At 37.9% G+C, this 13,260-nt stretch overlaps 1 protein-coding gene across 9 annotated transcripts in view; it reads left to right on the forward strand.

The window, feature by feature from the left end:
• Positions 1–13,260, forward strand: part of PIGN (phosphatidylinositol glycan anchor biosynthesis class N) — a 110,479-nt gene that overhangs the window by 63,507 nt on the left and 33,712 nt on the right. For 8 of the 9 annotated variants that reach the window (XM_067290961.1, XM_067290963.1, XM_067290965.1 and 5 more), the window contains 6 exons: positions 791–869; positions 3,647–3,829; positions 7,471–7,607; positions 8,669–8,768; positions 8,894–8,986; positions 10,517–10,608. In XM_067290961.1, the coding sequence (XP_067147062.1) occupies positions 791–869; positions 3,647–3,829; positions 7,471–7,607; positions 8,669–8,768; positions 8,894–8,986; positions 10,517–10,608 (684 nt within the window). The remainder of the gene's footprint in view (positions 1–790; positions 870–3,646; positions 3,830–7,470; positions 7,608–8,668; positions 8,769–8,893; positions 8,987–10,516; positions 10,609–13,260) is intronic. The other variant, XM_067290966.1, reaches the window with a different exon arrangement.

Genomic DNA, 13,260 nt, shown 5'->3' on the forward strand with positions numbered 1-13,260 from the left:
GCTGCTTTGCCTAGGGTGGCAGTTACTGTGCTGTGGCTTATAACTTGACCAGAGTAAGCCTGGGATCCTCTGCCTGTTGCAGTCCTTAACTTGGAAAAAATGACATAGGACTTTGCTTCTTCCTCCTTTCTTTGGTAGGAGTCGGTTTGTTTGGTTGGTTTTGGTGTTAGTACTTCCTGTAAGGGAAAAATCGTAGAAGTGATTTAGGCTGATGATCAAGCTCATTGAAATCAAAGGGAGTTTTGTCACTGACATCAGTGCAACCAAATAACTGCATCATTCCCTGGTTTGGGGACTCCTTTAAGAGCTTCCTGTTTATGAGGAGACAAGCCCTTGTTCTTCAAGGAAAAGATTGTTAAGCATCATTTATTGTAAGTGTGCAACCTGAACAATTGATCCTATGCTGACAGGCTTATAACCTGCTTACAACCATTAGTATGAAATCAGTTAAATCGTTTAATTCTTGTATGTGCGGTGTTTCTTGTCCAGAACAATCATCCATAATAATGCAGAAGTTGGAGAATTTTCACCAGTAACATTAGATGGGAATGCCTACATAATGGAAGTGTCTCTTAATACAAAGATCTTGGGATAAATTAGACAGTAGCAATGTTGACTCGTCCGTGAAGATGAATGTAGATGAATGGATTACTCCTCTAATGAAGTTCAGAATATTTTGGTATGTTTCATGCTAGAGTCACTTATGATTACAAAGTTAGGTAGGTTTTTTCACCTCTTCCTCTGTTAATGAAAAGAAGAAACATTAGTATCTCTCTATTTTGTTGTACAGGCCGCTTTCTGATTCTGAACAAATTAATCTTTTAAAGAAAACAAGACTCTATATTCAGCAGGAAAAGTACGATGAAGCGGTAGGTGTGTCTTTGCCATTTACCTTCTAGATATTTTTTATTAGAACTTTCATTATATGTAAATATGTATTTAAATTTGTTTAACTTGAAATTAAACTAGGAAATAAAATTGTTCAATTTTTTTTCTTCGTTCTGATGCACATCTCACTTACTAACACAGAATGTATGACCATTGTAAGTTTCCAGAATTTCACATTCCCTGCCGTTTGGTTCTTAACAGTGCTGACTTGCTCTATTTTTCTCATACCTCTTGAACTGTTTGCTACTGCTCCACGGTATACTAAGATGCAAAGTACGTATGCATTTTCCACTGTGAAAAGGGGTAAATTCAAAGAGAAACTAAGGTAAATAGCTCATGTTCATATTTCTCAGGCTGTTAGTTCCATAAAAGAAAAAGTATGATATCTTGCCCCATCGTAGATCCTGCTTTGTTTTGTTCTTCTCTTACCTGAACCAGCTGTTGTTGTTTTTAATTTCACATTTCAGATTGCTGGAACCTGAGAGCTGCATGCAGAAAGAATCATTCTGTACCTCCCAGTTCTTGTATTCTTTTTTAAACATTTGCTACAAGTCACTGCCAGACAGGGACTAGATGGACACGGTTCAGCAGTGCTTGTATTCTGATATTCACAGAAATCATTTGTAGAGCTAACTGATACAAAGAAATCTCATGTTTTAACAGGTTTAGTCTAGTTACTATCCTTTGTGTTAAAAAGTACATGGAAAAGTTGAGCAGATACATTTGATCTGGCAAATGCATGGAAGAATATTTGCATTATGTGGTAGGATTTAGCTCTTTTTTCTCTAATATGTTTCCCAGGGGAATCATTTACTATTTTATGCATAGAACAGCTACATCTATTTTATACCTTATGCCTTTTCATTTACCTCATCGTATATTGGAAATACCTCAGTGGAAATCAATGGATCTGTTTTGGTGTGGGAACAGGGTTGGGATTTTGTTTTGTTTTGTTTTCTAATACTTTTTGGCTGTTACACATTTACTTATAGAAAGTATTTTATATGTTTTAGTGGTAGAACCTGTGATTTGGAGTGTTTTGTTGATTGTATATAAATTTTACCCCATGTTCACTTGAGTGCACCATGTTCAAGATCACTCGTTTGATCACTAACACATAGTGGGTTTGTGCCTGAGCCCTCGTTATCCTTAGCCCCCTGAACTGGAAGGCAAAAAGGTTGGTGCGTTACTAGCTGCTGGGACAAAGAAGATACTTTGCCTCCTCAACTCTCTGCAGCTCTTTTCATTGCAAATACACATTCATATTTGTATCATGGAGAGTGACGTGATCTTGAGTGTGTTTGCCCATTGGCAGATTAGTGATTGCTTCAGTAGCTGATGTACCTTTTCCTACTGGTTTTTGCTGGGAATTTTTTTCCACCTTTGTGCCTTAAATAGGACCGCCTGCGTCCTATCAGTTTATCTGAAAACTGCAAGGAGATGGTATCAGCATACAGTAATCCATTTATTTTGGGGAACTTTATGGCATTTCAAGTATTTTGTGTGTAAGGCCTCTTCTCGAAGGATTTTGTCAATGAGACACACATCTTAAAATAATGTTGGCCTGCTCCTTGTACCTGACTCTTATTTGACTGGGACGTATTCACTGAACAGCTTCTACTTTTTTGAAGTGCCATACTACTTTGTGGGTCATAAAGAACAATGGCACATTATTGATTGAGGTTTGCTCAAATTCAGCTGGGACTGGAAATGAAGTGTGCCAAGAGAAAAGAGTATTATTGCTTCTCCTGGGAGATGGATATCAAATTTCCGCTAACTGTGCCTAGACTTGAGGTCCATACTGAGTGAATTAACAGAGATGATAATAATAAAAAAAATTAGTGGATACCTGGACACACATAGGAAGCATCAGCATGTATGTTCAACTTCTTGTTATACTTTTCTTAGCTCCTATTCTTGTTTTTAGCCAGAGAATGCTAACAGAGCACTATGACCAAGTTATACAGCTGAGTTTCCCACCTTTGGGGAAATCACAGGTGTCAGCACATATGTGTTTAAGGAATGACTCTCACTGTGGGAAAGCCATGGTCTTTGTCATGGTATCTCCCAAATGGTTACTAATGGGGAAAAGGTGCCGAGCTAGGGAACCTGCGGTTAGATGGAGCACAACCCTTCTTGTGTCCAAATGACTTGTGTCTCAGGAGCCCAAAGCAGCTCTTTTGGAAGTGAACCCGGTGCTCCAGTTCAGTCTCTGAATTTACTTCTCATGCTTAGGCAAGGTGCTGGAAGTATTTGGCACTGCTGAAGTGGAACTCCTGAACCTCTTCCAGGAGGGGATATTTCAGGCTGCAGAGAGCAACCAGGTTTCAACCTCATCCCTAATCCTCCTGCCATTTAAATGCGTGCCTTCAGAAGTGCATAGCTGCTTTGTGGGTCACCCCTGCTGGAACATGTATGGCCAAATGTTCATTGGAAAAACAAGCAGCTTGCTGTATATTAGGTGGCATTCAAGGTGTGCTGTCTGTGTCACTTCCATGATCTGATGTCCTTCCTGGCCACTGCTCTGTTGGTGGCAAAAGAGCCAAGCAGCGACTGAAATCACATCCCATGGAAGCCCAAAGCAGCATAGTGTTTATGCCAGTAGCAGCTGCTGGCCAAAATGCTCTGCTTGAATGCACAGACAACACATGTGCCAAGAGTGGCAAAGCTGCTTGAACTCTGGTTACTGTCAGGTTTATTTGTGGAGTGGAGCTTGCAATATTCTAAACTCCTGCTTGTGTGTTTTGTCTGTCTCTAGGTATCTCTGTGCAAAACCCTGATTAACCTTGCTTTGGAAGGCCTGTCTTACTACCATACTTATGACAGATTATTCCTGGGCCTAAGTATTGCAATGGGTTTTGTGGGCTGGACAGCTTATGTGATTTTGGTGATTATCAAGACCCATACCAATCTGACTAAGGCTGCCCAAAGTCATGACAAGGTAGGTCAGAAACATGCAGTGATTTTGCTGTCAGTTTTCAGCGTTATACATATGCACAATCTCTCAGTGGGGGAGAGGGAGTTGCGCACCTTAAGCTGCCCAGTTCATGTGGAAATTGGCAAGCTGTGAAGCTTTCTAACTGCTCTAATTCTGCCTAGTGTCACTCTTGGGTTCATTAATTAGGATCATTATTCCTAAGCAGCGCACGTCTGAATATACAATACTGTTTTCAAGCGGGTATCATGCATTGGAGGGGGTAAATGTTGAACAATGGGATGTTTTTGGATCAGAGTCAAACCATGATTTTTTGCAACGAAAGTACAGGTAGCCTCAAGCTCTCATGACCTTCCATCCCAGCTCTTCTCTGAAGAATTTCTTTCTCAAAATTTTCAACCCACATCTGGAGCGCTGTTATTTCCTCCTGTCCTTTTGCGTTTTGCTAAACATTAATGCAAATGCAAACAAACATAGTGATTTAAAACTATTAGAGGGTCCATCTTTAAGCAGAAGTCAGTTTTTTTCATTAATTGTGGTATAGTTGGCACTGTTGTTTGGAAGAATGGTTGCTACTAATATAATACTACTTCAAGCTTCTGTTTTGTCTTTTATGCTTTATTATAAGGCCAAAAAGTGTTTGCATGTAAATTCTTTTGTTCCTGTCCTCTTTGGCAGTCTAAAATCAGTCTTCTGAAGTTGAGCAGTTCCATCATGGCATTTTTTAAATGTTTAACCTATTCTAATAGAAAGGTGAACTGTGGTTTCACAGATCAGCTTGCTGTCTTGCTTCTTGTGATTTGCAGAGTGCAGCAGAAGACATCAAAGATGAAGGAAGCTCTTTTTGACAAGATTATTATGGTTTGATTTTTCACAAAGTACAAAATCCTAGGAAATTCATTTTTCTTTCAATCATTCATCAAAAAAGAGAGATACCTCAAAACTGAACAGGAAAAAAGCTAACATTTCACTAGAGGAAGATTAAAGCCTTAAGGAAAAAAAAAAACCACCCACACTTCGACAATTTTTTCAGAATAAAAGGAGTTATTTCATTAGGTATTGTAAATGAGAATGAGCACTCACTTAGCATCTTTACTACCTTCACTAAATTACTCTGAGAAAATTCTTATGCAATCTTGAGCTTTTTACTACTGGCTGAAATGAAATATTCTTGGCCTTTAATGAAAATGATCAAACAAAATTGAAATGGAAAAATATTCTTAAGTGCTACACTCCATGACTTAAGTTTTCTTTCATCAAATAACTGAGAAGAAATAATCCAAGATGCTTGTTACATTAGATACGAACAAAATAATTATAAGAAATAGACTGAGTACTGGGCATAGTAATAACAACATTAAGCGAAAACCTTGTATTTTGGTCAAACAAGAATAAGCAAAAAGTTTGTATTTCTAATCAGTCAGATTTTCATTTCTAAAATAATTTGGTATATACCTTTTTTTTTTCCTTTCTGTTGAAGAAAATTTTTATGCCTGTGATGCTGGTAGAAGAAAGTGAGGTTTCTTATATTCTTTGTCTATAGATTTCTCTTTCCCTAGTTGTAGTAACAGACCTTTTTCTGTAGAAGCCATTTTATTTTTAGTTCTCCTAAATACTTAGGAAGTCACAGTGCGAGACTAATGCTTCTTATATGGAAGTTATTTGGTTTATAGCTAATATTGAAGCTACTCAAGGAATTTTTCTGTGAAATTAATCTACCATTTAAAAAATAGTAGCAAATCTTCTGCAATTTTCTGCAAAGCACAGCCTTATAAAATCTGGTAGGAGCTTTTGAGTAATGAAAATGCATATCCTGCGCATGTCATCTACAAAAGTTTTTGGCTTCTTACACTGCTTATGAAAAAACTTTTTGTTCATTTAAAGTAGTGTGTTGTTTTAGCGAGAAGCCCAACCTTTTAATCTATTTTTAAATATTCACAGAAAATGCAAATCTGGCTTCCATTTTCAGTGTATGACCAACTAATGGATTTTATAATATTTATATCTCTATATGGAGTAAAATGTTGATTGTGTGTGTTTACTCGTTCTGTGACAGATTATATTGTGTGCATATAATATCTATACATTTTCATTCTGTCTGTATGTCAGCAAATGTAAAATTAAAACTAATAGAATACAATTGCATTAGGTCAGCTTTCAATACAACATACTTTATCTTTCTTTAATGGCATTTCTTACCAGAGATTCTATTTTAAAAATCATTTAGAACTTACACTTGCTGTCAGTTTAGATCAAGGCAGCTTTATATCAGTTACAGTGTGGGGTGAGGAACAGGAAAAATGGTAACCTATGTGAACTGCTAATTGAGTGTCTGTCATCTCAGCTTATACAACATAGTTGCATATTTGTCGAATTAACTCCTTCAGAGAAATGGAAATGCCATACAGAACAAAATAGTTTCTTCAGTCATTAACTACACAATACACTGAAGACTTCAGTTACTGAGGCTGCCTTTGCTATGTCAGGTTGCAATACATAAACATGTTTATTTAAAATCTGTACATAATCTTCCCTCACTAGTGACACTTTGATACCCAAATGTTCCTACCTTCCTTGAGTAAGGCGGCTATCTCTTTTCCGCATCTCTAGCGCAATTTGGCATCCTTTGAACTATAGCAGGTCTTAATAACACAAGCATTTAAAAAGTCAGTGTCAGCAAACCAGTGCAAACGTGGAATTCCTTCGTGGTGAGGGTGTAGTATTAACTGCTGAGGCAACTGCTGCCTGCAGCTGCGTCCCCACCACTTCTTCAGCTAGTGCCCTGTCTTCACAGCAGGCGGAATGGGGTTGACTCACAGAGCAACTCCTACACGGTCGACCTCGTTTTCATCCTCACTTCATTGGTGGCAGATTGAAATCAGGACTAGTTTAGCTTAATCTACTTGGCTGGAAACTGGTGGGATCAGGAGCAGCTTCAGAAATGTTTAGCTGTGGATGGTTGGTTGTAAGCCTCCTTCAGGAGAATGGAGCAGACAGGACACTGCCTGGCCAAACAGCTTGGTTGAACGGTTGTCGTACACCGGTGCGGGGCAAGTGAGAGTGCCTGCTGTCCCAAGAAAACTTCTTAAAATCTGTCCCTAATCCTGAGAAGAATCATTTTATTCCATAGGTGTTAATGCATTATATTTTAATTTAATTATTTCTCTTATAAGTGGCTCAAGCAGGAGGAGGAAAGGTGTGCTAATGGAATTTTCATTAAACATTTTGACCGTAAGCCATAAACTTAAAAAGTTACACACCAAGTCTATACTTAGTATCTAAATGTAAAAGAATCCTTTTTTTTTTTCCCCCAAGACTTTTAGCACTCTGACTTCCACTGGATTTTAAATATCTGTTGAAATTAAGTCGTGTTGCATGCGTGGATTTTCCAGATTGTACAGGTGTGCTTTGCTTGTGTAGTTTGCTGCAGGACCATATGTGGAGACTTATTTAGAATTAGATTTTTAAATTCTACCATTAGTTTTCCCTCTGGCTGGAAACAGTGTGTACACATACACAAAGCAGCTTGAGTGGCTGTGTTAGAATAGAATTTGCTTTATTGTGTAACTAACAAGCAGAAAATAATGTGTAGTTTAAACCATTTTACTGCTGTTTCAGGAATGTTTGTCTAACCATTTGTTTTTCAGGAATCTACTATTCTCTTGTACGGTTTTGCATTTGTTGGATTGATAATAGCTTTTTTCCTGTTGATTCAAACATGTCCTTGGACATATTACGTATACTGTCTATTACCAGTGCCAGTATGGTATGCAGTTGTGAAAGAGTAAGTAAAGACTACCAGTTTTACAAAGAATGTTTTATAAAACCACATCTATGTTTCCTTTTGTTGACAATTGAATTATTCCCAAAGAGTGGGAGAAAAATTGTTAGATACAATTTTATTAAACTTCCTGAAATGTTTTCTGAGACATTCTGGGATACTCTGGTTTATATTTCATTTGGTGTATAAAGCAGTCTCCAGCTTGACTGATGGAGCTTCCAGTTCTAGCTAATGTCTTCTCTTTAGCAAAAATTAATTAATGTCTTTCCAAGACAAAATGTTTTCAGTACTTTGGTTATCGTAGCAAAAAGGGTGCTAAAGCCTTGGGCAAATACTTGTGGCAGCTGACTTTTTTTTGTAAAATGGGACAAGTTGTTCCTTTCCTTAAGTAATTTTAAAATAGTCTGATCCTGCAAAGTGTGAAGTCTTCTGAACTCCAAGTGCTTTTGGAGAATATGCGCCAGTCATGTTCAGGATTGCACTCTGATAATGAAACAGGTCTTGCTTGATTCTACTTTAACCTGGAGAAATGTTCCAAATCCAAAAATATTTGGTACTTTCTGATTGCCATTGCTTACCTAATCTAGTGGCAATGCAGTAGATAGCAAATAGGTATTATTCAGGGAAAATGAAACCAACTGCAGTTAGATAATGAGCTGCCTCATAAAGTACTGAAAAGGCTAACTGGAGAGTGTTTTCTTCTGAATGTTTTATCAGTTATGATGGACATTAAACACATCATAACCAAAAATGTTCATAAACGCGGAGACAATTTGAATAAAGAGTAATCTGAGGCTTGTCCAAATACTAGGGAAGATGAGCCAAAAATAGGAGGGAAAGAAACTGAAAGCCTTTACTGCTTTTTTTTTTTTTTTTTTTTTTTAATATATCGAATAAAACCAGGCAGAAGGGGCATCAAGCAATCACCTAGTCTGCTTCCTAGCTGCAGACAGGATCAGCAATACCTAAATCATTGCTCATGCTCTGACCCCTTCTAAGATAAACTCCTGTGCTATTTTTGTGCTGCTAAAATACTAATTATCTTGTGCCATTGTTTTAAACAGACTTCATGTTATTCAAGACCTTGCTGCATATCTCTTGTCACTTCCTGTTGGCCAGTCTATGGGATTCCTATTGATTTGTGCACTGGGAATTGAAATACTAGTAAGTATTTTATTCATATGTATTAACAGAGTATTTCATTGCTTGCATTTATCCATTTGAGGAATTATAAGTCTTATTAGCGTGTTTGTTTTTCAGTATTCTGTTGGATTTATTTTTTTTATTAGGTTTTCAGCTTTTTCTACCGCTCTACACTTACTATTGGTCTTCTTGTCTTTGCTGGCTGGCCAGTGATCACACAGCTGTGGGTTCAAGCAAAGGTACTGTATTGCTTTGCTAAAAAAGGCATTTTAAATGACAGCTGATTGCGTTTTAGGACATTGGGACTGATGTCTTTCCGAATGCAGCTTCTGATTCTTAGTCATGTTCTTATTCAGATCTGTCTGATGAGCAGCCTGTAGCAAGGCGAGAGGATGCAACATGATTTGGATTGATCAGTTTTATACAAGACAAATCATGAGACTGCTTAAGAATAAAATCTGCTGATTTGATTAACATTTTGACTGACAGCTGTCATGGATTGTAGTCAACAGTGCATTTAGGCAAGAATAATCCTAATCCAACAGGCTAGTCTGAAATCCAGTGTCTTGGCTAGACTTATGCTTCTGTCCTCTTTTCAGGATAGCTATCAGGGCTATCAGTTTTTTGTTAATATTTGGTGACATCATAACTAAAAGACACTTGGATTAAAATTTATGAAATACATGTCACTTATCAAATTGTCACAGTGACGAAAACGTTGACATCCATGATTGGTGAAAATGCCACCATTTAATAAATATGATCATTTATTGAAAAAAAAAAGTTGAAGATAACTGAAAAATGCTTGTCATTACTTTATTGTCTGCGATCAAATGGCATGCATCGTTCCTCAGAGGCAGCTTGCTATGCTCTTTTTCCCAGGAAAAGCTCCACTTTCACAGGTATGGATGTGAAGTGGAGCAACCTATAATATGTGAGATGGTTGTTCTATTAGTTTATTCAAACCTCTGTTATTTCACAAGATACCTAAAACCTAGAGTTCTAGGGTAAAATTAACATTTTAATTAAAAAAAAAAAAAGATGGAGTCAAATTACTAAGCCTTGCTCTGCAAGAACTGTTGAGAGGAAGGTTTGTATTTGCTTATTTCCCTTTTTTTATTGTATTAGATTAATCAAGGATCTTTCCCTTGTCTAAAACTAGGTAGACACAGAAGAGATTTTGTGACTGAATGTTTCCTTTCAGGCCCTAGAATCGGACTTGAGCTTGAAAATTTTAAGCAAGGTTGCTCATAATCTCTTTATTTAGAATAAGTTACTTCCCCCTTGGCGCAAATAGAATTTAGAAAATTAGTTAGATGATTATTGTGGTTAAATCAAATGGCCTTCAGATTCAAAAACTGGAAAATGTTACTGTATTAGTAGAAAATAGTTGATTTGTTAACTGCAGCAAACTTCTGATGAGATTACAGGTTTTTTTCTTTTCTTCTTAAGGTTACTCATCAGCTCTCTGGTGATTGCAATGTGTGTGAAGGCCATGCTTTGAGAAAGTACTTTTAAGTACAAGCTTAGCTTTAATTCTCATTGTCTTTGATACGATTTTGACATCTGTTTAAATGAGATTCTTTTCTATATTAAATTGAAGTGCTGTAATATGAATGACCTTGTGCCCTTTTTTTGAGTTAATCTTATTCTTGATAGATGCAGGGGATTTTTTGTCTGTGGGAGATGCTAGTAGCTGTTAGTAGCTCTGTTCAGACAAGTGTCTGTTCACATGACCTCAAAAAATCCCGTTTGTTTGTTTCTTTTAGACAACAGCATTGATCTGGATTCTTCTGTGCATGCTTCTGGGAATATTTCCTTTAATGCCTGTTGTAGGAAGAGAACCAAACATTCCTCTGGTGTAAGCATCTCATCTTGTTCTTTAAACTTTTTATTTCCCTCTTTGATATTCACAATTTTAGGCTGAGTTTTGATATATGTAAGGAATTGTATTATTGAAAGCTGGCTGAGATAGGTATTGAAATTCAGAATTTAAATAGCATGATTATAGAGACCTCAGTTATTCACTAATGTGAATGAGAATAGACTTCTAATTTTCCAGCAGTACTTCAAAGACAGACACATCCATTTGCTCTTTGCATTATTCTGTAATTTCTTGTGGATGGAAACTTTTCTCATAATATAAAAATTTGCAAATTGTACATGAAAATAAAGGTAGTTATTAAAGGAGAATTTTTACTGGGGTGCAAGCATGGTAAATAGCACTGACATATATGAGTAAGAACATTTATTCAAAAACAATTTACTTTGACAGCATATTTCTGAATTCCCCCATCTAATTTTGAATAATTTGATTTTGAATAACACTAACTAATGAGTTATTCAGGGAAGTGATTGAATAGGATAGGAAGAACTCCCTTCTTCCTCCTTGTCTTCTTTGTGTCCTGTCTTTCTACTTCTGCTTCTCTTTTCTACATTCGCTCTGCTTTCTGGTGTTGCTTTTCTGATTGTTCAACTTGTTGCTTTTTTTTTTCTAGTGCATCTTCATCATCTGTCCCTTTCCTCTTGTGAGCTACTCTTTCATCATGCAAGTTGTTTTTGTATCTGGTTGCAGTCTGGTTTGTTGGCCTGAAGTAGGCTAATGGTATCATTGTAGTTACTTCAGAAAAAGACTTGAATTGACCTAGACTGCAGCACTTCCTTCTGTTGTCTGACAGAAGATGCTGTGCCCCATCAGAGCCAGGGTGGCTGATTCTCAGTAAACTATAGGATTAGAGCAGTGATATATGATTGCAGATAGAATTATGAGCCCAGATATTTTCAAAAGCATTGACATTCTGCCTTGATATTTTCCACTGTGATTTAAATCTGTCTATTGCAAGCCCCTCCCTAGTCTTGATGTTTGGGCATGTTATACACGTACAAGAGATTTATTTTGGCCATATTGCTGTCTCTTGGTCCTTTATGCACATGTATATATTTCCGCTGTTCCAAACTGAGCTTGTTTATTCCTTAGAACACTCGAGTACAAATTAGAAATCAAACTGGAATTAAATTACCTTCAAGTTGTCTTCCCCAACATTTCTTTAGCAACATTGTGCCTCTGAAACTGTTTGCGCCTGTCTGAATCTTGTCAAGGGAGTTCTGAAGTTGAAAAGACTTGAAGCAACAATTAAAAAAATACGTGTGTGTGTGTGTGTGTGAGACTTTTGGGATATTTGAAGATAAGGAGATGCTGGAAGACAAAATACAGGAAGGAGTAATTAGAGTGCCAGTGAGAAACAGGTGCATTTATTACATTGTGCTCTTGAGCAGTAGCACTGTGTCAGGTTAGGACTTCTTCAGTATGTTAATAAAACTTGCATGGGCTGAACAAGGAGCTGCTGATTATGCTCAAACATAAAAAGAAAGCATACAACAGATGGAAGCAGGGTCAGGTGACCCGAGAGGAGTATAGAAACACTGAATGTGCAAGAGATGGGATTGGAAAAGCCAAAGCCCATCTGGAGTTGAATCTGGCGGGCAGTGTGAAGGGCATCCATCCAGAAGGGCTCCTACAGGTCTATCAGCACCAAGAGGAATGCTAGGGAAAATATGGTCCTGCTGCTGAAGGTGATAGGGGTCCTGGTGACAAAAGATAAGGAAAAGGTCAAGGTACTCAATGCCTGTTTCGCCTCGATCTTTACTGTTAAGAACAGCCTTCAGTAACCCTAGGCCCCTGAGACCCATGGGAAGATTTAGAGCAAGGAAGACTTTCCCTTGGTAGAGGATGGGTGGGTTAGGGAACGTTTAAATGAACTGCACGTGCACAAGTGTGTGGGTCCTGATAGAATGCATCTATGAGCGCTGAGGGAGATGGCCACTGTCATTGCGAGGCCACTCTTAATAATCTTTGAAAGGTTGTGGCAACAATGAGAGGTTCCTGAGGACTGGAAGAAACCAAATGTCGTTCCTTCAAGAAGGGTAGGAAGGAGGATCTGGGGAACTACAGGCTAATCAGTCTCACCTCAATCCCTGGGAAGGTGATGGAGCAATTAATCCTGGAAAGCATTTACAAACACAGGAAGGACAAGAAGCTGATTGGAAGTATTCAGTATGGGTTTACAAAGAGGAAATCACGCTTAACCAACCTAGTAGCCTTCTATGATTAGACAACTGGCTCAGTGAATGAAGAGCATTGGATATTGTTTATCTTGACTTTAGTAAGGCTTTTGACCCTATCTCCTGTAATATCCTCAAAGACTGATGAAGTATGGGCTAGCTAAGTGGATGCTGAGGTGGATTGAAAACTGGCTGAACTGCCAGGCTCAGAGGATGTGATCGATGGCACAAAGTCCAGCTGGAGGCCATTCCCCAGTGCTGTATCCCAGGGGTAGATACTGGGGCCAATAATTTTTACCCTTTTCATTAGTGACCTAGATGATGAGACTGAGTGCACACTCAGCAAGTTTGCAAACAATCCAAAATTGGGAGGAGTGGCTGATTTTTCCCTTTAGAGGAACCTCAACAGGCTGGAGAAATGGGCAGAGAGGAACCTCATGAAGTTCAACAA

Source organism: Apteryx mantelli, chromosome 2 (genome assembly GCF_036417845.1).
Source record: "Apteryx mantelli isolate bAptMan1 chromosome 2, bAptMan1.hap1, whole genome shotgun sequence".
NCBI lineage: Eukaryota > Metazoa > Chordata > Aves > Apterygiformes > Apterygidae > Apteryx > Apteryx mantelli.